The sequence below is a fragment of the Solenopsis invicta genome, chromosome 15 (genome assembly GCF_016802725.1).
Source record: "Solenopsis invicta isolate M01_SB chromosome 15, UNIL_Sinv_3.0, whole genome shotgun sequence".
Lineage (NCBI taxonomy): Eukaryota > Metazoa > Arthropoda > Insecta > Hymenoptera > Formicidae > Solenopsis > Solenopsis invicta.
In genome coordinates this window covers 3,489,850-3,517,328 of record NC_052678.1, presented here as the reverse complement: position 1 = coordinate 3,517,328, position 27,479 = coordinate 3,489,850, and the positions used below count along the sequence as shown (strand labels likewise).

The window sequence follows — 27,479 nt, the reverse complement described above, 5'->3', positions numbered from 1 at the left end:
TTGCACGAGGCGCGTGAAAAGTCAGTTACGGTACTGAAGAAAAGACCTCTTTCTATTCGAGCAGTAACTTCCGGTCTACTGTCTCGGGGATTCGACCGCATTTCCGCTTCACGGTGTATCTCTTTTCTGTCTCTTTTCAGCTGCGGTACAGAACCATGGCGGTGGGTAAGAACAAGGGTCTCTCGAAAGGAGGCAAGAAGGGCGTGAAAAAGAAGATGTGAGTACGGCATATTGTGTCTCGGATGTAGCGGGTAGTTTCGTGTTCCCGTAGACTTTATCGCCGGGTCGTTGTTTCGTGCGATTCCCTCGATTATGTCGGATACTTGCGAGGCCGACGCGTGCTTACGTGTTGTCACGGATAACGCCGCATTGCCACGTTATCCGCTTTGAGTACAGTGTAATAATGCGATTGCCGATCACGTTTTGTGTATTTTTAATTATTGCCACGCGTATTAAAAATTAATTGCTCCGATTCGACTGACTCACGAGAGTCGCGAATCAGTGAAACCTAACCTAATTGATCGCTAAAGGTATTCTGGTGTTATTGATATTTTTAAGATGAATTGAAAAAAGGATTAGTTTATGTTCTCGTGTTTACACAAATTTATCACGAAGATTGGAAAAGTTACTTAATTTTTTTATCATCCTTGATTTTACATAGATCAAGGAATTTTGAGGTATGACGTGAAGGTTAGGTTGAAGGCATCTAATTTCATTCACCCGACTTTTATATTTTAAAAACCTATCCATCGTTTTAAAAAGATAGAAAGTGACTTAGAATTGTTGCAGTTTTTAATTTGAACGGATATGTCCGTTTAATTAGTATTGGTTAGGTTAGGTTGCACTTTTGTAATTAGAAAACTTTATTAGATAAGAAAAGTGAAATAATAAAATAATACAAGGTGTTTACTACCAAGAAAAACTTAGAATTTAACTTTTAGCCTTAAAAATCATGGATTTTCATGGAATTTTAATATTCAGAGAAATTTTTGAAATTTTGCTTTCTAATTTAAATTTATCTTTTTCTGATAAAATTTTTGATTATTTTTTCTTGATAATGCAAAATTGATTAGCAATTAATATGACTTACACCTCCACATACATTCTCACATGAGATTTTATTATTTTATAAAAATATTAGAGACAGTATATTGTTTTATAAATTAGTGTTGTGTGTTTTATCATTTTTCAAATTCTGATAATTTGTAATAAGCTACATCCTTGTATTATGGATGTAGCTTATTACAAGTTATCAGGTTGTTATAAACCACATGTTGTTTATATTATTTTTAATATTTCAGTATTTTCTTAAATTTAATATATTAAAATTCAAGCTACTTTTCTTTGTAATTGTATAATTAAGGAACATTGAAGAGTATAATAAAATAAATACATTTATTTCAAAGCTGCATTAACAAATTCTTTAACCTTATTTGGAATGTTGAATAAAATTCTTGGAAAATCTGAAAATTCTCAAGGAATTTTTTTACAAATTTGAGTAAATACGTTGTAATAGATTTTTGTTGTTAGTACATTGCATTTTGCATGTACTTGTTTTCTTACTTTAGTGTTATTATTTCAGCGTGGATCCTTTTACTCGCAAGGACTGGTACGATGTCAAAGCACCGTCTATGTTTGCCAATCGACAGGTTGGAAAAACCTTGGTTAACAGGACTCAAGGAACAAGTGAGATACTTTTTCTTTAAGCTTTTCAATTAAAACTCGATACATAGAAAAAAATATTCTTGTCTTAAGAATATATCTCAGTGTATTTACTACAGGCAAAAATATGGCATTTTTATTTTTATCCTTGAAAATTATGGATTTTTATTTTTATTTTATTTTTTATTGGTACTAAAGGTAATTTTTAGAATTTTATTTTTAAATTTATATTCTAATTTTTTCTAACAGAATTGTTTCTTTATCTTTTTCTTGATAATGTATAATTGATTAGTAATAAATATCAAATACATATTTACATGCATCTTGTATAACTCATGAGTTTTTATTAAAAAATTAATGATAATAGAGGATATCATTCTAATTAGGCATTGTATGTTTAATGTGATTTAGATTTGTGTTTGCAGTCAGATCGTTACACGCCACATATTTGCTTCATATTATTTCTTTTTAATACTTTTAAATACTTTTAAATTTAATATTCAAAACTGAGGTTTTTTATGATGATTAAGGAACATTGAAAGGTATAATAAAATAAATTTTTTCAAAGCTACATTAAAATTCTCTAATCTTATCTATATTGAATACAATTTTTGCAAAATTCAGAAAATTTTTATCAAGTTTAAGAAACATCCTATACATCTTTATTATTAAAAGTGTTACCAATATTGATGGCCATGGACATTTACATTTATTATTTGTTAAAAGATATTTATTTCATTTCACAGAGATCGCTTCTGAGGGATTAAAGTTCAGAGTATTTGAAGTATCTCTGGCTGATTTGCAAAGTGATCAGGATGCGGAAAGATCTTTCCGAAAATTTAGACTGATCGCCGAAGATGTCCAAGGCCGTAATGTATTAACCAATTTCCATGGAATGGACCTGACAACGGATAAGCTTCGATCGATGGTGAAAAAGTGGCAAACGTTGATCGAGGCCAACGTAGACGTAAAGACTACGGATGGCTATCTACTTCGTGTCTTTTGCATTGGTTTTACAAATAAGGATCAGCTGAGCACGAGGAAGACGTGTTACGTGTTACGCCCAGCATGCGCAGGTTTGTATCCTGATTTTACAGGTTATTCATTGTACATGTCACACGCAACTTTGCATGCATTTTAACTTTCTCAATAGTTAAATGACAATAATGTTGCGTATATTAATGCAGTCGCTTACCACACTACTTCCAATTTTAGTAAGTAGTGATATAGGAACATGCTACATGATATCATAATATGTCATACAGACTAAGTTGTTTATTATTTAAATGTCTTTAATATTCTTTTTATCTTCTAAGATATTCATATGTATATATAGAGCATACTTTATGTAAAGTGAAAAATTTTTAACTACATATGGGTTCAACAGTATGAAAATTGGTTGTGTTTTAATGATACTATTTATGCAATATTAATTTTTATTTAATTGTTTTCCTAAATATCTTCTGTTATTTTTCCATTTTTTTATATTTCTTGTCTATTTTATAAAATGGCTAATTTAGGTTAAGAAAATCAGACAAAAGATGGTTGAAACCATTACGGAAGACGTTACTAAGACCGATCTAAAAGGCGTGGTTAGTAAACTGCTTCCGGATGCCACGGCTAAGGACATCGAGAAGGCATCGCAGGGCATCTATCCTCTGCACGACGTTTACATTCGTAAGGTGAGTAACAATATAGATACAATTGCAAAACCAAAATATGACTCTTGCGAATGTTAATAGAATGTTAAAGGTATCAGTAAACAATAGAATGTGATTTTATCAGGTGAAAGTATTGAAGAAGCCGCGCTTTGAACTCAGCAAATTGTTGGAGTTGCACGGAGATGGAGGTGGCAACAAGAGCGAGGAGGCCGGCGAAAGTGGTTCCAAGATAGACAGACCGGAAGGTTATGAACCACCAGTACAAGAGTCTGTTTAAAGATGAGTGTTTTAAACTTTCGTAAAAATAAAAACCAGATGATTGTGTAAATAATATCTTTATTCACATATGTTTTTTTACCCGTATTTATTGCACACCGCAGGCTGTGCACTTAAGGCTACCACTATATACTTATACCCCCCTCGCGTCCTTGAGATTAAATGGTACGATTGATACGAAATTAGATAAACTTTTCGTGATCGATGAGACCAATCCTAATTTGAGTAAATTACAAAATATTCTCTAATCCTTTTGTAACGTATGTCACACCGGTCGTGAGCAATGTTCTAAAACTTTCACTCCAGGATGCTAGTAGGTATATGAGAAGCATAAAGAAAAGTATCTTCGTGATTATGTCCACCCAGTACATACTGTGACAAAGAAAAAATATTGTTAGATCGATTTATATACATAAGAAAATACAGGGTTAGGTATTTTTTTAACTAAATGAAGTTAAAGTTATAATGACTTGTAAAATTAATTTAGTTACACTAAAAGTTACATTAAAATAAAATAAAATTCGAAGTTAATTTTAAAAATATATTAAATTAGATGCATAATTTTTTAAAGTTAGATTACTTGAAACATTTATAATTTGGATCATCAAATTTTTAATATTTTATTTGTAAATTAAGTTTACATGAAATAATAAAAATCATTGTTTTTTATGTAGAAGTATATTTTTTCTTTTACTTAAATTTTTAACTTGGGTAAAAAGTTGATAAAGTTTGTGTTTCAAAAATAAATAGTTAAAAATTAAATAATTTAAAATTAATTAAGTTATTAATTATTTAATCAGTTACTACCTAAGCCTGGAAAAACATTTTTTCACGCGATTTCCACTCTTAACGCGACTTACACTCTTAAATGTCGACGAGCAGCTGGTAGGGTTTCTGGAGGTTCATTCAAAACGTAAACTCTGGCTGATCGAATGCAATCCGCGAAGTACGCATCTATATCCAGGTCGTCGCCGTGTATTTGATAGTTTTTATATTCTGTTCTATTAATCTTTTTCCTTAGGTCTTCTACATACGTGTTTTCGAAATCCCACTGATTATTGGCATAATATTCGAACACTTCGAATCCTTTGTTTATACGACGTTGTACACGGCACATGCTGTGTGGTATAAATAAAATGAATACAAGTGTGTATGCATGGACAGAATGAATAAGCGTGTATAAATGTGTGTCTGCGTATTGATAGAAAATCTCGTGGCGACTTACATTGGTTTATGTCCCGCTAGAAAAAGAAGCGCATCGATGAGGTAAGCCGGAATCATGTGAAAGAATAATATACAAATATTATGTATAAGTCGCGATTTCTTCAGGCTACCACCTGGATACCAGACGACTCCGTTTAGAGGTATTTTTTCCGTTATTCTTCGGCCGCGTTGTATGATATCTGCCCAGGTGATCTGTAGACATGGGGAAAAATCTTGTTTTGATACCGTAAATTAAAAGGTACATATACTTGGAAGAACGTAGGCATTATTATTTTCCATCTACCTTGAACTCGGTACTACTCGTGAAGTTATAAACGCGCTTATCATAATCCTTCCAATAAAGGTAATTCCACGTGGTAAGGAGAACACCGTTGGCGGCGATGTCGACGGGTAGATAATCGGCGTAGCCGTTCTCATTGCAGTACATTGTTCTGATCACTCCCTTCCCAGCGCCGATCAAAAGACCGGTAGGCCCATTGATATTGTCAGTCCAACCAGGTATCGGTTCCTTCCAGATAGGAATAATTACGCTTGGTCTAATGGACAATGAAATTGCTTAGTGAAAACATTTAACGTTTGTGACTTGGATCGATATTTATAGTTGATTCTTATATTTAAGACCGTCTTAAGTACCACCTTGAGATATTAATCAGTTCCGTATCTTAAGACATTACTTAAGACGGTTTTAAAATAAGAATCGACTATGAATACCGGCCTTAGCATATACGCCTTAAGAATGGTTTTGTCGGTACCTCATAATTATCACTGGGATTTGTTCCATGACTTGTTCGATGAGATTCTCTGACAAGGCCTTCGTGAAAGCGTATGTGTTAGGTAGTTTGCCCAGAATCTTGTCCGTCATCGCCTCAACCACCTCATCGTCCATCCATTCGACGCATTTGATTACTTGGTGAGGATCCGCGGGTGGAGGATACGTTCTTTCGCGCAGGATCTGTCGAAATCTTATTTAGCATTTCCTTTGCGATTAGGCATGCAAGTGTTCAGATACTACTTACTTTTTCTTCGAGATGACAGTAGGCCGTGCTGATATGAACGAACAGAGCTAATTGCTTCATTTCTTTGGCTAGATCTATCATCAGTTTTGTGCCGCGTGTATTTAGCAGTACCGCTTTTTTCAACAGTTCGTCGAATCTAGAAGAGGATTATGATATATAACAAAAACAGCGGATGAAAAGCATTTATTAGTCATCTATTAGTCATTAAGTACGAGTTAACAGATTGTTGATGAGCTTCAGTAACACCCAGTGAAAAATTTATGTAATGAGATTCTTCTAGATAATTTTAAAAAATTTCTGTATAATTTTATCAATTTAAAGTAAAATCTCAGATTTTTTTATATCAATTGGAACATTTTTTCAGAAACTGAGAGAGTCTACATCGTTTTTAGAATTCTTTAGAATTTTATATATATATATATATATATATCAATATTCTAAAAAATTTTATTTTATAATTTTTGAAAAAAATTTATAAAATAAAATTGAAGAATTTCAGGTATTTTTCAGAAATTTTTATAAATTTAAAATATGATAAATTTTTTAATCAAAATGATATCCCAATCAGCAATGTTTTTTTTTTAATATTTAAAAAACGTTATAATGAAAATAAATAATAATTTACATATTTATTTTTAACTACAATGTTCTTTAAAAAATATTAAAAAAATATATTGTCTACTGTAAGGAATTTATGTAATGAGATTCTTCAAGATCTTTTTATAATTTTACAGTGAATTTTACATTTATGAATACACCCAAAGAAAAGTTACGTTCAAATTGATGAAATCATTTCTTTAACTTAATTGTTTTATGTCGAAGTGAAAATACCTTTGAGGAAAATAAAAATTTATTTGACTTCAGGAAATTTGACGTTATTAGCCTTTTAAAAGTAAATAAATTATTTGTTCAAATTATTTGTTTAATTTAAACAAATACTTATTTAATTTGAAGAAAGTATTGATAGAAATGTAAAAAAATAATTTAATTGTTCTGGTTTTAAAAATATATTTCTTTCATTTAAATATAAAATTTGAGTTGCACAACCAAATTGTTTCTTTAATTCTAATAAAAAGAACAATAAAAAAATTGCTTCAAGTCAAAGAAGCTTTTCTTTAACCGTATAGCAATGCACGAATATTTCTTTGGGTCAAACAAATACTCAAAGAAATCTTTTTCTGGGTGTAATTATGAAAAATAAGAATTATGTGGATCTTTCAAGAATAAATTTTGGAAAGTGTCTGTTGCAAATTTGATTGGCCAAATGCCAGGGGAAATTTATTCCATCGGAATGAGATGGCAGGTTGACCGCAGAAATCTGTCGAGCAAGATTTATCGTTTCGTAATCATTTAATGTGACGTGCCCCATTTAAATGATTACGAAATGACAGATTCCGCTCGATTTCTACTGTCAGATTATATTTGCGGAACACAAATTTCATATGAATCAGTCTGCCGCAATCCGCTTGTGTGAATCTGCTGGCAAGTCGCTAACATTTTACTTACTGAATATTTTTAAAACCGCATTTTCATCAAAGAAATGATACTTCAAATTTATGATGTCTTTAAATCTTTCCCGGTGAAAATTTTTTTCCATATCACTCATTTGCTACAACGGCATAACTTAAAAATTGTCATTTTTTATGTATCCGCAAAACAGAGGGACTTCCGTGAGAATCTATTATTATATTGAGTAAGGAGCTAATGATACTTTTTTCTCTATAATTAAGTACTTAAATTGTTACAGTAAAATCGCATTTAAAAGTAATATTACAAAATTTTAATGATTCAAAACATTTAGATTGAAAAAAATTTTTTTAAATTATTTTATTGTAGCAAATAAGTGATATAACTTTTCAGAATTTTTTTCTAATTTTATAATTAAAAACAATTTTTTTAGATTTTTTTATACGAACTGGGACACTTTCGAAGTACTGAGAAAGTCTACATCACTGTTTTAGAATTCTTTTCACATTAGTACTACTTGGCATAATGTATATGGGACAGAAGCACGTTAGATTTGGCAAGATAATCAAGTTTTGCGGATTTCTATTAGTTTATTACTTAATACGCGAACTTGGAATGTACAAATTATCATTAGATCCAAAGCTTCAATTACCGCTCTGCAGTCACTTTGGGTGAGTTACTTTTTGATTTTTGACTTTTGTCTAACATAATTTACAATCGTGCTTAGTTCGGAATACATATACTTGCAGGGAGAGTATTTCTTCTCAGGGATTAATTTAATCTGATGCCACTTGGTAAATCGTTAGTGACTCAATCGTCATGGACCGAGGATAAGTGAACACTGATATGTATTTCGGCAATATTGTTACACTGAGGATGACTTCAGAGCGAGTCGAAACGTACGTATTCTAATTTGATTCATGTTCAACAAATTTTGCAATTAAAAAAAAAATTGTAACCATGCATCAATACTTGACTCTCATTAACCTTTTTTAAATATTATAATTTTTAATTCTTGAAAGTTTCTTTGTAATTTTATTGTTTTTAGAATTCTTTTATACATTTGTGTGAATTCTAAGATATTTTAAAAAATTTACGAAACGTCCTTATTCTAATTATTCTAATTTTTATTATAATTTCCGAAAAAAGCTTACACAATTTGAAAAGGTTTCGGGTATTTTAATTGAATTAAAACGATATATTTCTTTTAATTGTCGATACCTTACGGTAGCTGCTGCATGATACACGATATGAACTTTCTCGATAAGCATCTTCCTATCGTCTTCGGATAAACCAAGCCCCGGTAACGCCACATCCCCGCAAATGGCCGTTACTGATTTTTCAAGGGCCGGTAGTCCCCTTTGAGCCTTGACTTTTTCGAAAAGCTGTAAAATGAATTGTTTATTACTCGTTTAATTATTTATTTGTTTGAGGGTCATACATAATCGTTTTTTTATAAGAACAAGATAAAAGCAAGATAATTGCAGTTCGGCGAAGAAATTTATAAAAAAATTCTAGAAGATATGCGTCATTGTTAATATATTGTTATGTCAATATCGCGCAGCGGCTTTTGACAGAGTTTCTGTCAGAATACAACTGTTGCCAGTATAATGAATTTACTATTAAGTTGGTCCTTGAACATATTTTTTTCAATTATATTGCGAGCATTAAAGATGATTAATATGTAATAAGATTTTTCCTCATATTGCAACGCGCTATAAAAATTAATATATGTCTAATAAAAATTATATTTTTCTTGTAACATCAATTGCAATGTTTTGCAATTATCGTGATAAGTGCATACACATGTTGTTTTACTGAATTATTATACTATGTATATCGATGAGAAAACTTATATAATTTCATTATAAATTATAAACTGAATATTCAAAAAATTTCGAAAGATTTGTACAAGTCAAATAAGGTAGTCGGTAAATATTTTATGAAGAGAGCGAATAAAGTATAAAATATTTTGTGAGATGCTTTTCGGTGATTCTGTTTTATATTATGCAGAATAACTGAGCGGGGGAGGGGATCAAATCAATAGATAAGTTATCGAAAAATAGATTTTACTGAAGTATCTAAAAATATTTAGCTAGATAAAGGTTTGAGGTATCTAGCTAAGGGCTAGTTTTATTTAACCTTCGGTTAACTTAATCAGTTAAGTTTTAACCATGGTTATTTCTGATCAATTCTACTTAATGAATGAGATTGGTTAATAGAAAAATCAGCCAATTAAGTTAACCGAAGATTGCGAAACTAAGGTTACATTTTTTTAGATACTTTAGCAAAATTGTTCTTGTACGTTTATCCGTATATGTATATAATATTATATGCAACATACAACATAAATATTTCTATCATGCTCATTTTTGAACTCTGAGCTCGTGCATTACTATCTGACATGACATTCTGATATATGTTAATTATAAATTAATCATCAAGACATGTTAATTATTTTAGCTAGTTGCAACATGATACATATTTATGTGTGTGTGTGTGTTTATTTCATAATTAGCAATCAATCTACTTACATAATATCTACTGTTTCTTAATTAGAAAAAAGAGAAAAAAAAACTGAATAAGTTTTCTCCATTGTTCAGTAAAAGAGGATTATTAATTCATTAATTAATAACTCACTCAATACAGAATATGACTTCTACGCGCTTTTCTATTTTAAGTTTTTGTAACTCGAGTTGTTTTATATCGCAATTGGTATTTAGGGATGATGAGAATAATTACGTTGATAGGCTTGGGACAACTCGACAATTCATCAAATAATAGTAGGAATTTTTAAAATATACGAAAGACATTTTATAAACTGCTTAGTAAAAATTATTATATAGAGTTGTAAAATGTTCTAAAATATTTAGAACCATTTGAGAAAAAACTTTCTTATGTAATATATAATTATATATAAAATTTGTTTTTATGTGCTTATAATATATATATCTTTTAAAAAATTTACTAGTAAAATTAGAATTTGGGATCTCTGAATTATAAGCGTTCTGCCTTGAGTGCTGTTACGTACGTCACAAAATTTTTTTGCCCGATTTCTTTACACCTGATTTTTTTACTCTTTTTGATAGCCATCATTCAGATAAAGATATCTGTCATAATTAAAAATTTGTTTATTTCACTGAAACTTTTATTCAATATAGCTATTCTTCGTACCACTAACTTTTGACACAAAATGTATTAGAATTTTATTACAAATTATCATATGTTCTGGAGATATCTCATAATAGAGATGAAGAAATAGGGCGCATAGATGTGTTATGTACTACTTGACATTTATTCTATTTAAAATAAACGATAATGAATTATAAACTGTTCAACGTATTTTAAAATTATAGAAATTTAACAGTAGAGCTTAATAAAAATAATCAAACATATTTCATATTTGTTAAAACATAAAATATTTGTAGTGTGTGTGTGTGTGTGTGTGTGTGTGTGTGTGTGTGTGTGTGTGTGTGTGTGTGCGTGCGTGCGTGCGTGCGTGCGTGCGTGCGTGCGTGCGTGCGTGCGTGCGTGCGTGCGTGCGTGCGTGCGTGCGTGCGTGCGTGCGTGCGTGCGTGCGCGTGCGCGTGCGCGTGCGTGTGTGTGTGTGTAGATATTAATAAATTAGAGAAAAACATATAAAATTCTTCGAAATACAATACTGACATGATTTTCAGGGTAAACTTTATGAGAAAAATCTTTCCTTGCGGTTTAAAAATTTTGATTGAAACCCGAGTTATGAGGATTTATAAAAGAAAAGCGTATAATAGAAAGTATTTAAGGTTACATGAAAAAACATTCCCAATTACTACCGTTCTTTAATGGGCATACTTTTATGACACATGTGGCTTATAAACGTATCTATATATAAATATACATACTTATATATAAAACAATTTACATATTTATTTAAATTCTGAATTTATAATCAGAAATATACAATTAAAAATTTTTATTGACGATGTGTTTCCCGTTTCACCTTGTTAAGGATACGATAATCACAGCGAATTGACAATAATTTCATCACATAATTGAAAGTTATAGTATCTCATTAATTTACGTAATCGTAATGTAATCGCGTTTGATGCGACCCTGCTAAGTGAAATAGTTTCGAACGAATATCGTTCATGCAATGTATGAAGCTATTTGTTAAACTTCCGTAAAGTTCGTATCAAACTATTGAGATTAAGCTTGAGATTGGATTGGAATTTAACCAATTAGAATAAAAAAAGCCATCTCTCGTGTTTAGTCAATTTTGCTTCGATTAAAAATTTCAATCCAATCTCAATCTTAATCTCAATTTTTAGTTTCATACGAGCTTTAATGTTTAGTCTTAGTTACGAACATAACAAAGCAGCAGTTCGCCGTGTTTACTCAGCTGAGCTGAAGCCAAGCTAACGCGGTAGAGTATTAAGTTCCAATGACTTTTGTAATACTCTTTTCTCTTCGGGTATAACAGATACGACCGGGAAAATCATATTCTAATGGCGTCTAATTTACAAGAATTTTACGGGACGGAGGCACGCGTGCGCGTATAAGGCAACGTGTTTACGGTATTGCGTTAAAATTCGAAAGACGTGACATAACGCGCGCCATGAAACTCGCAATCCGTACTTTCACCGAGACCGGCGGGAGCGCGCGATACCAATAATCACCATCTCTTCCCTCGCTATATTTTCGACGAGGCCTTGACTCGGTTTCTTTCGTCACATAGATGGTTCGGTTGCAACCGCGCGGGTTGATGCGGTCCGGTTTAGTGCACTTTCACCGGCGAATTTTACTTGAGAAAATATCCGAAGCAATGAGGCGCGAGAGGAAACGCCGCGCGTTGCCGAGCGCGCGCGCGCGGGCTTCTCAGCTGCACCTCCGCGCTATCGTCGTAAGACAGCAATGATGCAACTTCGCGCAACGCGCAATAGCAAAGTCATAGTCACGCACTTTCTCTTTTTGGTGCTCTCGACAAACACACAAGGTGGAACGTGAATTTTTCGGCTATTAGCGGCAAGGTACACCGCAATAATCCGCTTACGCGGACTTTGCTGATATATATTAATTAGGTCAGACGTACAGATTCTGAAAGTAATTGTATACTTGACCATCTTAATAATTACATGGAATGTAATTCTGGTTGCTGAAATATCGGAACCTTTTTGCAGTAGCAGCATTTGCGTCATATGTTTGAGTGTCCTACATAACTATTATATAATAATAAGTTGAATATTATAACAACGCAAGGAATAAGAGAAAATACCATTTCTCGAAGCTGCGAAATTTTGCTGCTTAATAATAATTTCCTATCACCCATACAGCACAGAAAATTGCAGCAACATTGCAGCAATGTTGCAATGTTGCAGATTGCAATGTAATATTACGGAGACATTGTAGAAACATAAATTAACAATATGCTTGCAACGTCTCATGGCATATGCCAGTAATATTCCGGAAACATTGCAATATCATAATTTTTTAATATTTATATCAATAGACGAAATGGGTCCATATATGAAGAAACCTCGATCTACAGCCCAATAAACAAACAATATTTCTTAATTGTATTTTTAATAAAAATTTTTTTATATTTAATTTTTTTTTTTATATTGTATTATATTGATATATATTTTCTAATTACATTTTTATTTAAACAAATAACAGAAAAGTTATTCCAAATGCTATTCTGTATTTGTGAAATTAGTAAAAAAAAACTATAATTTTATATTTGTTTATATAAATACTGAGCTTTAATTATACATATTTCATTTTTTCAATAACGTATATTGATCTGATCTACCAGTTATATACACATATTAGCATAAAGTGTTCACAGGTTATCATGAGGAATCAGTTTGCAGCGATCACGGAGATCAAGCAACGTTCACTGGAGTCGCGACTTGGATGATCGCTTGGAAATTCCGAAAAAATATTCCCAAGATTTTTTTTGCAAAAAATGTTTTTTAAAATGTTACACGAATATTGTTTTGTTCATTGGAATTATGTGGTGTAATAAAATTTATGTGAATATTTTGGAAAAATGAGATGTTTCAATGCAATATTTCAAAAAGGACATCTTAATGTTGCTGCAATCTTCCAGCAATGTTGCAGCAATGTTTCGCAATCAAAATGCAATATTACAATATTTCAATGAAATCATTCTGCAATGTTCCTGGAATCTCTCTGTGCTGTATGGGCAATGTATTAAATATATTTTTCTGCGTGTGCTCGAACTTGAAACGCAATAAACTGAAGCTAGAAATAATATTTGGATTAAGTTGCCCATCACATTTAGTAACGATGCTATAAACAATAAACATTTTATAAATATTACTACTTGCCCCAGCGGTTGAACCGATGCAACACAGAACGAGAGAGTTTCCGATTCGAATTCTGGTTGGGATGCTGTATTTTGCTGTATAAGTTGTTTGTAGTTTTTTGATAGATGCCGAGACGATTAAATTGATTTGAGATATTATTTCTAGCTTTAGTTTGCGATTGCGTTTTACATCCGACATCCGTATCGGCACGCAGATCTATAGATCTAAAGATTTTTAAATTACGGATCTAAAAAGCATATGCAATAACTGATGTGAAAATATTATCAAGTCTTTCATTATAAGGGGGAAGTGATGATATTTTCAAGATGTTTATAGCAATGTTATAAAATTGGACAATTAAATTATTTTAGGTATTATTTTTAGCTTTGTTAGATTGCGTTTTAAATTCAAGATATTATCGACCCGCAGAAAAACATATTTAATAATTGATAGAAAAATATATTAGGCGTCAAGGATTTGTTTTGACCGAGAAGTGTGTGCCATTTTTTATTTTTTGTTACACTTTTTGTTATCTGAATAATATCCGTTTGTTATTGTATTTATGTTGCATTAATAATTTGTAATAATGATGTGAAAACCATTTCTTATTCAACATTAAGTGTACCTTAATTAGTCATTTCAAATAATGATTCCGAGAAAGTATTTAATGTTTATTTAATATTTTTTGAGGATATTTTTCGCAACTAATTTTTCAAGATGTTTATAACATTGTTATTGAATTTGACAAGTATTAATTCAAACATTTCTAACTTCAACTCAAGTGCGTTTTAAGTCGCACAAATCAGTTTATAAAACTAAAAGATAATTGATATGAAAATATTGTTAAGCACCAAGATCCATTTCGACCGAGAATCGTGTGTGCGTGTGTGTGTGAGCGTGACGCTTTCTCTTAATTATTATATTTTGATGGTCCAATATAATTATTTTCAGTTCGGTAACCGGTCCTCACTTTTATATACTTCAGCAAAACTGTCCCCCCCCTCCCTGTGTATCCTGCGCGTAATTACGCCGAGGAAGAAAGTTGTCAGCTTGATTACATTTTTCAAACTGATGAAATTTTTTTCAACTTTTCAGTATTTATATATTTTAATTTAAATACATAAATACCTGGACCGAAACACTTCATAAAAAATTAGCAACTACTTTTCTCAGAACGTTCGACCGGCGACAAGAATTCTTTTGTTAAGCAACTAAACGCAATTGCTTTCCTCGCGCGTTTTCACTCGCAAAGTACAAGGAGTTTCGTTTTCGAAAGCAAAATCCGCCGGAGCTTACCGGAGAATTGAATATTTCGTCCAGCCGGTGCTTGGGATCCTTGCCCTTCTTCGGTCGGACGAGCATGTAGATGTGCGCCAGGTTGGGCGCGCATCGCAGCAGCTTCTCGATCAGCACTTTTCCCAGAAATCCCGTGCCTCCCGTTATCAGGAATATGCGACCGGAGAGAGTCTCGGCCACCCTATCCGGATCCACGTCCTCCGCTTTGCCCTGTTCCATCGTGGCTGAGCGAATGGATCCTACGAGAGCTTCCCTAAAAGTGCAGAGAGAAAGAACGATGCGACTATTAATAATCGCGATTGGCGCGGCCAGAAGAATTGCGTTCCTCTGAGAATCCCTGCCCGGCGCCCGCGCGCCGTGAAAGAGACGATTATATTATATTCCTTTTATTCGGAACGGAAAGGCTATCTGGAGCGTATTGCGCGATGCATAATTATACGTACGACGGTCGGTATGAAGTTGAACGACAGACGCGCTAGTTTTGCCTTGCAGGGATAATTAAGTATTGCGCGATCTCATACAATCAGGTTGGGAGAAATATTGAAATTGGATTCCTAATAGCCACGTGGGTATCGTGCGAATATGTTTCAGAATATTCCGGAATACACTGCGTACGCGCTACATTAGGATTCATTGTATGTACTTTCATAACACGCGCTGCGCGTTGAATATTTATGGTCCGGCCAACAATAGTGGCCTCCATAGCAAATAAGTGAGAAATAATCGAAGAGGTCTCTATCTGGTCAACATTCAGTGACAATACGCGCACATCGTGCACAAAGCGGAAAAGGTAAAATTAGCTGTCTTTGCGTTCAACGAATCGAACCGTTTCCTGTTACGGAGAAACACTCAATTATCGATAAGTAGAGAATGATTAGTAAATATGTACTTATCGTGTGTGATTTTGACGGCAGAAAATATTTAATGTTACATATTACTCGCGAAAAGAATATATAATATCTAATTTTACAATTACAAAAAGAAAACAATTGATTTTCTAAAATTAAAAAAAATAAATTAATGGTAATTGGCAATTGGGAATAAAAAAAAAGGCTGATTTTTGGCGTGAATTTTTAATTTGTAATAAGGTTCTGGTTGTTGCATTTCAATTTAGATATGCATCAACCTGTGCTCGCAATTAACAAGGAACGTTAGGCAACCCACAAATTCAAAAAATTCTGAAACTTTGTGTACAAATAGAGTTCATCCGTAATACAAAAATATGTCTTGTTCGCGCTCCCTTTCAGTTTTAGCGGGTGAAACACCCTTTTGAAAAAAAATCGGTATTTTTCTTTCCAAGTTCCGAACATCGTCGAAACCATAAGAGATAGAAAAAAAAATGTTTTGAATGAAAGTTGAATGGCTTGAAGAGTACTTTATAACAATAATTTAAAAATATTTTTTAATCAGAATATTTTTTTCTATTTTTTATAGTTTCAACGATATTCGATTGGAAAGAAAAAAAATTGATTTTTTCAAACGGGTGTTTCACTCCTTAAAACTCCTGAAATAGGGCACGAACAAAAAATATTTTTGTATTATGGATGGATTCCTCTATTTGTTCACAAAGTTTTAGAATTTTTTGAATTTGCGGCTTGCATAACGTTCTCTGTGAGTAAAAGCCTTACGTTTTCGAAAGGAATAATTAACTTTTAATGAGCAAGCTGATTTTGACGTTATTTTAATGTCAAAATAATGTCTTTATCAACATTTTGACGTCAAAATGATGTCAGCTTGCTACTTAAGGAGATTACTTTATTTTATGCATGCTGCAGGCTTTTGAAAAGCAGTGGAATTAGATGTTTCATCTAAGTAGCATTAATGTTATATTGTAGAAATATTTTGGTCAAATAAACAAGACAACAACTCTTTTCTGCAGAAAAGAGTATTGTACTTTTCATCAGCGCGAATTACGTTTATTGGGAAACTTGCTGCGTAAGAATTACTGCGCAAATACGCACGTAATATCGAGATGCGTCTGTTTTAATTAAAAAATTATACATAATAACCAGAAGTCTTCTTTTTTTTAATTAAAAAAGTGAAAACCTTTAATTAAAGGGGCACACATTTCTTAATTAAAGAAACTGAATTCAATATACGAGTTTCAATTAAAAAAATAGCAATTCAGGATATTAAGTATTTTTTTTTAAATAATTCTGCGTATTTAATTGAAAGTAATTACTTAAAAAAGGATAAATCTTTCTTCTTACAATTTGTATTAACAATTGCCAATGACAAAATCAGCGTAAAAATGTTAATATCAGTGGAAAGTTAAAACCGAAATAGGTAATTATTTTTGAAATCAATTTCACCGTAAGTATGCACGCCTTAAATTAGCAATCGCGGGAACTTTTATTTTTCCGATAATCTCAATGTGAAATAAGAACAACGTGTTATTTAATCGATCAGCCGCGTTTTTCCCTGCCCCGAGACATCACAAAAAGTCAATACTTTGAACTGTTTCTGTAACTTGCGTCATAAGTGTAGCATGTGTGTACTACGAACGGTATACTATACGATAATCGTAACTGTACAATTTTATTTCGATTACCGATACTTGTTTTCCTCTTGCGCGTGAAGCATTGAAACGTCAAAATGTTCTTGCACATGTATACTTGGACGTAACGTACGCTCGCCTATAAGAACACGATCCCGCGAATAAATTCGTTTTGACGTTTCGCAATACAATTTGAATAGTTAGCAATACATTTGACCATAGTTATGCAAGAAGCGTTAGCCAATCCACACGAAGCCCCTTTCGAGAAAATGCAAATAACGCGATGTCAAAATATATAGATGAAACCTGCTGTTTTTTTTTTCCTTTCAATTAATTTTAGGCACATGCTAGGCTTGAATCTTTGTTTTGTTTAATATAGAAAAGTGTGCGAATTCGGAAATGATAATTTTGTGGGTTGGGCGTTTCTTGCATAACCATGGTCAATTGTAATCGCGGATCATTTTCACTTCGCATTCTAACGCGTGAGAGAGTGCGCGTAACTCCGTTTGGAAAGTGTAAGAAAATTAATTTCCCGTAAAATCCTGGTGTTTATTGCCGCGGTTGATGTCAAATCCTCGTTCGCGTTTCTCCGAGAGGAAAGTAAAACTCGCGAGGGGGGAAAAAACGCGTGCCCTCTGAGAAAAGGACTTCACAGAGCTGAGAAGAACTCGATATTCTCCGGCTTGCTTTTTCGGGAAAAATTTCGACGAAACTGTACACTTATCATTCTTATCGTCCTGCGTCTCCTGGTGAACGCAACTGGACGACCGTACACGCACTCACCCGCGGTCGAGGGATCAGAGATGAAGAGAGAATGAGAGAAAGAAACAGAGAGGAAAAAAAAGAGAGAAAAAAAAGAGACGCGCGATTCGAAGTACGAGGTAATACGTACTACAATGAGATCGAAGACCCCGATCGGATTATCGATCGTCGTCGTGTCCCTCGTGTGCTGCACTTACCGCGAGAAGAAACGGTCGGCGAACGAATGCGACGTGAGGCCGCGGCTGGAACTGTTTCAAGCCCGTGCGCCTCGGTCTCGGATTCGACCATGCTCGGTCGAAGTGGTGCGAACCGGTCGTTGTAGACTGGGAAAGGCACCACGCCGATTCGGCTTGATGCTTTCGCATTCATTTTCATAGCGAGTCGCGCGCGCACACGCGCACACGCGCAGCCTCTACTCTGCGGGCCTGGTCTTGCGTAACTTTCACGTATGCCGAATCGCGCGCGTCTCGACGATCGCGATAGTCTCGCAAACCGGACCTCGCGCGTTTCCAAGTCTGCCCTCGAAAAGGGGAAGGAAAAAAAAAAAGGAGAAGAAGACCAATCAGCACCGGCCGAATTAAATTTATCGGCGTGGCCCGCTGACGCGACGCGATGTCGAAATCGTCGCTCCTGCGATTCACGTGCAGCTGCGCAGATGATTTTCTCGACCGTGGCCGTTCGGCGGGAAACAAGAAGATTATACCTTTTCGCGGCCGATTTCGAGATTTCGCCCTCGTGCTTCTACGTCGCACGCCTTGTGCCCCAGTTTCTTTTTCTCGCGAAGAAAAAAAAATGGTTTCTCGCGTTTTCTTCATTGCTTCAAAGGAATTTAATACTGGCCGGCAGTAGGTGAAAGGAGGGGATTGTGGAATACCATTTTGTTTTTCGACGATAACTTCACAAATATTAACGCGACACAATTCTAACCGACGCAAGTTTATTAGCCATAAAGTTTTACCAATCGCGCTACAGGTAGAAGTTTATCTGGTGTGTCAGAACGAACGTAATTTCAAATTTACCGAAGAGGAAAAAAAATTTGACGCGTTTGTGGAATAGCAGGGTGGAATACTAACAACTAACGTCAGGCACTTTTATTCATAGAAGGAACATAACGATCTTTAGTAGATTTTGCACACAAAAATTAAGATTTTTGTGAACATTTTCTAAAATATATTTTATTAAAAAAAAAATTTTTTTTAAAATAATTTTTTTGGCTTAAAAATTTTTTAAATAAAACTCAAAACTTTTACAATAATTTCACTGCTGCTTTCAATAATAAACATTATGTAACGTCTACGTGAGATTGCAAAGTCGCAAGACAGACTGCTTGCTTAAATACGGATAGTATTCCACAACTACAGGCCATAACGCAACTTTGCCGAAATTCATACATTACGACATTAAATAAACATTAAATTTCATGATATATTATTTGAAATTTACTTTCAAGACTTTGAAGCTGAATTAAAGTTAAAAAATTAATATGTATCGTACTTCTCAAATTACACGTAGAGAGTATATGTATGTATACCTATAGAAATTTCTGTTACCTGCAAAACTGAAATTCAGTTTTTATAAAAACAGAGCGTGACCAGTCCTACGATATCCAAATAGACTAACGAAGTAATTTTAATGGTTTTAGAATTCAACGCTAATTTTACGAGATATCATGATATTTCATCATTCTATATATAGGTGTTTTTTTACTACCGTTCTTTTTCTATTAAATTGATCGGTTATTTATTACTTACTTTTTTTTTGCAACGCAGGATGACGAGAGACATGATGATACAATCGCTTTACATGAAGTAATTAATAAAAAAATTGTTTCTTGCTTACAGGAATTTAATATTGGCAGTATTAACTTATTAAAGCCTGTGATCAGACCAGCAAAGATAGTTAAAAAATAACAATTGGAAATAGGATCGAAGCATAAAAAAAAAAACATTATTGACATAAAAAGCACTTTTCCAAAATCCATTTTGCAACTAAGTGTTATAAACAAATTATTAAAAATTGATTGCAGAGGAAAACTAATTACGCCAATCGATTCTACGGGAAAAATTACTAAAGATACATATATGACTCTATCTTGATTGTTATAATTGTCATAATTGTTATAAACAAATTGCTTGCAAAATTGATTTTTGCAATGTGCTTTTTACGTCGATATTGTTTTCTTATGTTTCCCGGTCCTATTTCCAATGTTGTTATTTTTTGGCTATTTTTACTGGTCTGGCCATGGGCAGGAACAGGTTTCAATTATTTACATAATTTACTTTTTTTTTTTATATAAAATATAAATGATTTTGATGATCTTTAAAAAAGAGTGAATTATTCTCTTGATACACATAACTTAGTCTGATATACCCTAGTTTACGCCAAGACGCGTACTATTTTTCAATTCGATACGTATGTTTGACACGTAACAGACTAATACGCCATCGTTTACATCATTCTTCTTCTTCTTGTGCCATACACATTATCATATAATGGGCTATCATACTTTTATTGCTTTGTTTACCGCAACTTTGGAAAGAGTAATGGAGGAGAGGCCAAACCACTGCGTCAAATTTTTCAATCGGGAAATCCTTCTTCTGTCTATCTCACGTCTTTCACAAATCTTGTCTCGCACGATGAGATGAAGAAGATCATACTTCGCATCACACGTTCCAAGTGTTCTAACTTCACAGCCTTGATTGTGTTGATAATCTCTTTCTTCTTCTTCATTCTTGCCATAAACTCGCTGTTCCGTCGAGCTAATGTTCAGCATGCGACGATAGCATCACACTCCAAAAACCTCAATTTTTTCAGCGTCATCTCTTCAAGTCTACTTTTCTGCACCGTGCAGCAATACCGAGAAAAAAACAACAGTGAAGTACTTTCAGTAAATTTAAGTTGAGATTTTGAGTTGTGTTTTTAAGTAGTTTCTGCAACCTGACAAACTCATACCATTGAACTAATTGTAAGCTAATTTATTATGAATATTGTATTTGGTATGCGTATCAAACGATTCGTGTGTAAACTAGGCCAGCGATTAGAAATATCAGACTAATTTAATTCGCAAGCGTTTATTCCGAGCGTATCAAACGATTTGATACGGATATAGTATTTGGTACACGTATCAAGAGCTCGGTGTAAACTAGGTAAATGTAACAGTATTAAATTAACCAGTGATTGGTTCCTTATAATACGTTTCAAAAGACAGATGCAATCCTTTTTTTTTGCGCGCGAAGAAAAAATAAAATGGTATCTTGCGTTTTCTTCAGTTGCAGGAATTTAATACTAGCAGTATTAAAATGACCAGTTTTAAATTGACCATTTATTATGTTTTTTCATTTCGTGACGCAAGCTCGAGAGAGACAATGATAATACAGTTGCTCTTTTGCGCGAAGAGAAAAGAAAACAGCTTCTTGCGGGAATTTAATACTGCAACAATATTAAATTGACCAATGAGTAATTACGTGATTTTTCTCTCGACGTGTGATCGTGAGAGACACGATGTAGTCGTTCTTTTGCGCGAAGAGAGAATAAAAAAATCACATTTTCTTCCCTTTCTGATATTCATACTGGCATTATTGAATTAGCCAATTATCCATTACTTATTTTGAGTGTTAAAGATTAATAGCACTGTTGTTAGTGTTTCTAAGTAATTAATCAAAGTGGGTAATTAATCACCGCCTAATTTAGGAGTGTCAGTATTAAATTTCTGTAAGTGGTTGACAGAAATTGAGCCGGTAATACGCTCAATCTCGGGTATTACGGCTTAATGCGGCCCGTGTAAAAGTTCTTTCAAGGTGATCCTCATAAGCACTTGACCGATTTTATTTTTGTGCTTTCGGCTGCGATACAAACTCGTTTCGAATGGAAGATAAATCGCCATTCTGCCAAGGACTACCAGTAAATCTCGCAACAAATATTGATAACACTGCTAAAAAAAAATTCGCACGAATGAAAATAAACGTGTTTCGTTTCTTTGATGCTAAATACGGTTATTTACCAAGTTGTATTATTGAGTCATAGCTTTATGAAACTTATGATTAAAATTTCAAGAGTGTTTATATTTATATATTTTGACTATATTATAATTACGTTATGTAACTAAGGTGTGTGACTTGTTAGGCAAGTTTTACTGCAATCAAAATTATTACATTGTTAGGATTTTTTGCGAATTTTTTGTGGAAAAACGAAAAGAGGTAGAGAAGTCGTATTTGTTTCATTGTAAAGATCATACTTTTTTCTATTTGACAATTAAATTTTATTAAAAAAATTATATAAAATGGCATCGTTATTTATGTTTTCAGAACCGTCATATTTTGAAAACGATTTGACTAATTGATTTGCAATTTTGCATTTTTTTCTAGATACTAAAAAATAGTGAAAAATAGTGAAAAGTAGGATTTTTTTTTAAGATTGTTACTTTTTTTACACTCAAAACACAAGAAAAAATTAATACATCAGTATTTTGATTTTAATCGGCTGCCATTATATTCAGACGTAATATTTTGAAAAACGGTTACGTCAAGCACTAGATCTATGCTTCAATTTTATGAAGTGTTTGCCATTTTGTTTTCTAACGAGTCTTATGGGAGTAGCAGTAGTCATTGTAAATGCCATTTTTAAAAACATTTAGAGAAACTTGAACAGTAATGCCATTTTATATTATTTTTAATAAAATTTTACTGTTAAATTGAGAAAAATATATCTTTACAACATTCAAAAAAATGTTTTAATATAACATACTGATATAGATTTCTAGGCATCACAACAAAACTTGATCGCTAGTCAAATCATTTTTTGTCAAACAATATAATCACATTGATGCAAATACGTCGCGCGCTTTGAAACCGTTCGTTCTATTTTCGCGCGTGGGAACGAGAGAAGAGATTATGAGTAACGTGTTCAAATATTGTAACAAGCAAACTCCGAATAGGTTGCATTTTAACAAGTGGAGTGAGAAACATTGCTGCGAATAAAGGCATTTCTCAAATTGTATCATCGATGTGTTATCTATTTTTTATTTTTATTTTTTTTTATTTTTTCTCTCTTTTTGTTCTTCTTTCTTTTTCTTTCCTATTTGCATTGTTTATATTTAGGTGTTACCCAGACGGGATCGTATTAAAGATATTTGAACATATGACACACAGACCTTTCGTAACTACGTCTCTCTTTCTGCTTTCCCTCTCCAGCTGAAAAGTATACGCGAGCCATGACGAAAGTTTCTTTATGAGCGGTCACGTCATTCGTAGTAAATGCTATTTATTTATGCCGCGACCTGTATATCGTTTTCCTCCGCCGTGCAAATGATCACGTGCGAAAAGTGAAAATCCTTCGTTAAGTCAGGTCGAAAACACTGTGCGGAAATCGCGCGACTTCTTTTCGACGCGAATTTGATGGATCGAGCCGCGCTAACGCGTCATTTCTTTCTCCCCATAATTGCCGTCGTAATTATAGTAATAATAGTAACTCTTTCCTAATATTTAATCGAAATACGTTATTGATGTAGTTATTAGTATAATTGCATTACATATTTTTCATGGAACGATCAGAGATTTTACATGCCTTTTTTTTTTAACCTAGACGAGAAGTGATCGCTTATGCCCCGATTATTTTTGGGTACTTTTTCGTTTTTTTTTAATTTAAATCTGTCGATTTATTGGTATTATTTGCATATTTGTTCTTTTACGCATATTTTCTTTAATGCTTCTGTGTATATGGAGAGATAGGTAGCGCGGACACGCTTCCTGCGAAATTTGATTTATACTTTATATTTATCTCTATCCGATTATAGTCTTATCCTCTTTCGTTTTTACTATAGTATAATATAATTGAATGTCGCGTGTTTCTCAATATAACATACGTAGAAAAATATACAGTTATGAATGAGGATACATTTATTAAAAAAATTTGAGGTTTGTCAAATCCGAGAGAGAAAGAGAGAGATTTTTATTTTATTTTTATATAAGTAAACAATAAGAGAACATTCCAGCAATTTAAAGGAACATAACGTAACAATACATATATATAAATTAAAAAAAATATATATAATTTTCTTGCTGTTGCTTGTTAGGTACACTTAGTAAACTGATTAATTTTAACAAATAGAATAGAATTAAAATAAAGATATATTAACATATCTTATTAAATTTACACACACACATACACATATAAATACAATCAGTTTTTATGCAATAAAAATAATAAGTTTAAACAAAAAAAAGAGAAAATAGACGAAAAGATAAAGAGGGAAGAAAAGCGACGCAATCAAATTATTTTGATTAATTCATCTCTGTCTCTCTCTTTCTCTCTTTTTGATTCTTTCTATTATGTTTCTTTAAATTATTGAAAAGTTCTCTTATTAATTATTATACCTATTGCTAGTTATAATCCATAAATATTCGATTAAAATGTTCACGACGGGTGTATTAACGTTAATTAAATTCTACTCCGTCGTTGAAGATGATTATCTTGTGACTTTTTGTACGAAAGAGATTTTTGCACGGAAAATGTCTGTGCTGTTTATTATTCATATACGCATACGAATACGTAAGTTTCTTGATATTCCGTCACGGAGACCACGGAGTCTGGAATCATGAATATTTCGCTCTAGGAAATAATATATCTATTTTTTCCTAAATACTTAACGCGTAATTTATTTATGTAAAATGTTTATTTGAATAAATTATAACGTCATGCGAGTCTACGAAATTTTTCTATATTCTTTGAATTGTGCGCAAGTCAGCGCTTTGGAGTTATCGATTCTGGTAAAATAACGATATAATGAGATTCAAGAATTTAAAATAATTAGCTATCAAACAAAAGCAACTTGATATTTATAGATTTCGAGTCTTTATAAATTGTAATGAATTAAAAATGTAGACGAATCCAGTATCGCATATATTTATCGCAAAGTTTGAACCGTTTCTTATAGCATTATTCTATTCCCTACAAGTAAGCGATAAGATATTAAATCAGTGACTCGTACATTTTAACCTTGGATATATAATTAACTGCTTCAAAAATTTATAAATATCAAGTTTAGTATAGATTGATGCACACAGAAATTAATTAGCTGATGACTATTCATGCATGAATCCTTTTCATGTTGAATCCTCTATTTTGTATCTTGAAATTTTAATCTCAGATTCGTGAATGAAAGACTTAAAACAAATTCTTCCGATTCTTTATCACTATTGAATTCTTTCCAGGGAGCACAGAGCTATAAGAAAGTTTTTACAACTCCATGAAACGTTTGTACATTTTGTACGTACTGGAAAATTATACAACTAAAAAGTTAACGTCGATTATACAACTGTATGTAGCCGTTTAATGTCTATATGGCTCCGTACAAATTAGGTGTTATGTGGTATTCATTTCAAGATTTTGTAACGTCTGTACGACTCATTATGTATTAACCGTTTTGCAATACTTATTATAAGTTTTTGAAACATCTTTATAAATTTTTATAAATTACATAAGTGTCACTGTTTTTGAAGCGTTCATACAATTCCATATACTTTAACTCGACTTTTGTCGATAATGTTGATATCCACGTTGTATACCTGCTGATTACCGCTCCACTCTGCAATTTGCATTTGCCCTGAGTGACGGTGGAATGATCTTTTATCGTTGCTCGCACGTGTAGTTTTTAACGCTTCGTTTATCACACATAATTTATATTGCGATAAGTATACATAAAAACGTGGGCGCAAAGCGAAATATAAATTAAATCGCTTAATAGAAGAAATTGATTATTGACAATAATAACGTATTCCATATTTTTAATTTCTATTTCCTCCCAATGGAGTTGTATAAGAATATGTTTAATTATACACATATATTGAGAAAAAATGCTGTAATATGAATTGTAGTTGATTTAACTAAATTTTATTTATTCAACCATGTTTGTTATTGTAATTATACTGTTATTGAATTAACAAGATATTCCCAATTAGACTGATGCTGTTGATTCAATAGCACTTTTTCTCTGCGCATATATTCTTTATTTCGCGTGTTTTATAATACGAAAGTTGTTCTAATGTCTATACGTGGTCTTTAAGATAATGTCTTATTGAAACATTATTCTATGATTATTAATGGTTGGTTATAAAACAGTCGTACATTAGAAGTTGCAATGTGACGTTAGAAATCAATTGTATAAATTTTCCATTTGGTTAAGAAAAACATTTCAACGACGTTATTATCTGCACTTTTTAGTTGTAGTAATACAATTGTAAAAAAAAAGTTACAAAGTTTTGAAGAAAGTTGTATAAACGTTTTTACAACTGTTATATCACTAGATATAGGGCTCCTTGTGGGTTTTTATATTACGTGCGAATTAAAAGATTATTTACATTTTGCAATCGAAGACGTTTATACGAGGAAAGATTAACAGCTTACGGAAGATGGGAAAGCAAGACGTGAAATAAAAAAGAAAATAAAGAGAAGATTTACTAATTTCGCTAGCAAAGCTAAAAGATTGATATTGTTATTAGCATTAATATATTAAACGAAAAGATAAGAAAATACAAAATATCTAATATACAAATATTACATAGCTATAATATAAAATAATATTGTAAAGTTATCGTCTAAATTTTTCACAGAGAAAGTTCATGTCTGGAGTGAAGTAAATTCGCTGTTTGACGTGAGGTGCGCGTACATTTGCGTATAAAGCGTATGTTTGCCTTTAATGCTCGGTTAAACTCGGAGAAAGTATATTTGATTGAGCCATAAGGCTCATTAAATCTTCGTTATATTATTTCCAGTTGCGACTTAGCTTGATTCTATGACGAAGTAATTGTATAATGATTATTAATGGAAAATAAATAATACTTACACATATAAATAAAATTATGTGCATGTGTGTACATGAAATTAAAAATATCAAGCAGTTTTTTTTTTAAGAATTATTACAAATAATAAGAGAAGAAAATAAGAGCTTAAAGAATATAATAAAATCTTATTTAGTAAAGTTAATCGTAAACGACAAAATTTACAATATTTTGTTGCTACTTCTAGTCTAGTTATGCATAGTAATTCAATAAACACTTTATTTTATTTAGATATTTCTATACATTTTTCTTTCTTTTTGTTTTAGCTTTCCTTTTTGAAGTAATATACATATAATTAAAAGAACATGTATATATAAAAAATAAGAAATTTGTTACTCATATTGTTTAAAATTGTGATTTTTATCTATAAAATTTTCAAATATATTTTTTTCATTTATAATGCAATGGAAGTACTATACATAAAGTTTTCCGAATGATATTTTAAAATGCAAACTTAATAATTATAAAAATTATAA

General features: G+C 32.4%; 2 protein-coding genes and 1 long non-coding RNA gene across 8 annotated transcripts in view; 2 read left to right on the top strand and 1 right to left on the bottom strand.

Annotated features, from left to right (window-relative positions):
* The first annotated feature begins 66 nt into the window (after nt 1-66).
* On the top strand, nt 67-3,654 carry LOC105195440 (40S ribosomal protein S3a). The gene is given in 6 exon segments (XM_011160866.3): nt 67-217; nt 1,583-1,686; nt 2,409-2,713; nt 2,715-2,738; nt 3,183-3,344; nt 3,448-3,654. Coding segments are annotated over 6 exon segments (810 nt in total). The 5' UTR covers nt 67-155; the 3' UTR covers nt 3,601-3,654.
* Nucleotides 3,643-19,985, bottom strand: LOC105195190 (putative fatty acyl-CoA reductase CG5065). 5 transcript variants are annotated; one of them, XM_039458131.1, is made up of 10 exons: nt 18,300-18,595; nt 17,462-17,546; nt 14,911-15,163; nt 8,528-8,691; nt 5,840-5,975; nt 5,576-5,775; nt 5,107-5,359; nt 4,825-5,015; nt 4,460-4,717; nt 3,643-3,971 (listed from the first exon to the last, which is right to left on the bottom strand). In XM_039458131.1, exons 2-10 carry the CDS (start codon nt 17,491-17,493, stop codon nt 3,830-3,832), a joined length of 1,629 nt encoding a protein of 542 aa, XP_039314065.1. In that variant the 5' UTR covers nt 17,494-17,546; nt 18,300-18,595; the 3' UTR covers nt 3,643-3,829. The 5 variants fall into 5 exon arrangements, with proteins under 5 accessions (XP_039314065.1, XP_039314064.1, XP_039314066.1 ...); XM_039458130.1 differs by lacking the exons at nt 17,462-17,546; nt 18,300-18,595 and adding an exon at nt 19,921-19,985; XM_039458132.1 differs by lacking the exons at nt 17,462-17,546; nt 18,300-18,595 and adding an exon at nt 19,917-19,965.
* Nucleotides 6,850-27,479, top strand: part of LOC113004885 — a 63,264-nt gene continuing 42,634 nt past the window's right edge. For both annotated transcript variants that reach the window (XR_005576444.1, XR_005576443.1), the window contains exons 1-2: nt 6,850-7,977; nt 8,056-8,205. This is a non-coding gene — a long non-coding RNA (uncharacterized LOC113004885). The remainder of the gene's footprint in view (nt 7,978-8,055; nt 8,206-27,479) is intronic.

What these genes read in the sequence shown, in the direction of transcription:
- LOC105195190 (XM_039458131.1), bottom strand. Translation starts at nt 17,493, where the DNA reads ATGCTTCACGCGCAAGAGGAAAACAAGTATCG. An exon ending in ATCCCAGTGATAATTATGAG is followed by an intron (nt 5,360 to 5,575) that starts GTACCGACAAAA and finishes ATTGTCCATTAG; the next exon opens with ACCAAGCGTAATTATTCCTA. An exon ending in GCTCGTCGACATTTAAGAGT is followed by an intron (nt 3,972 to 4,459) that starts GTAAGTCGCGTT and finishes TCTTTGTCACAG; the next exon opens with TATGTACTGGGTGGACATAA.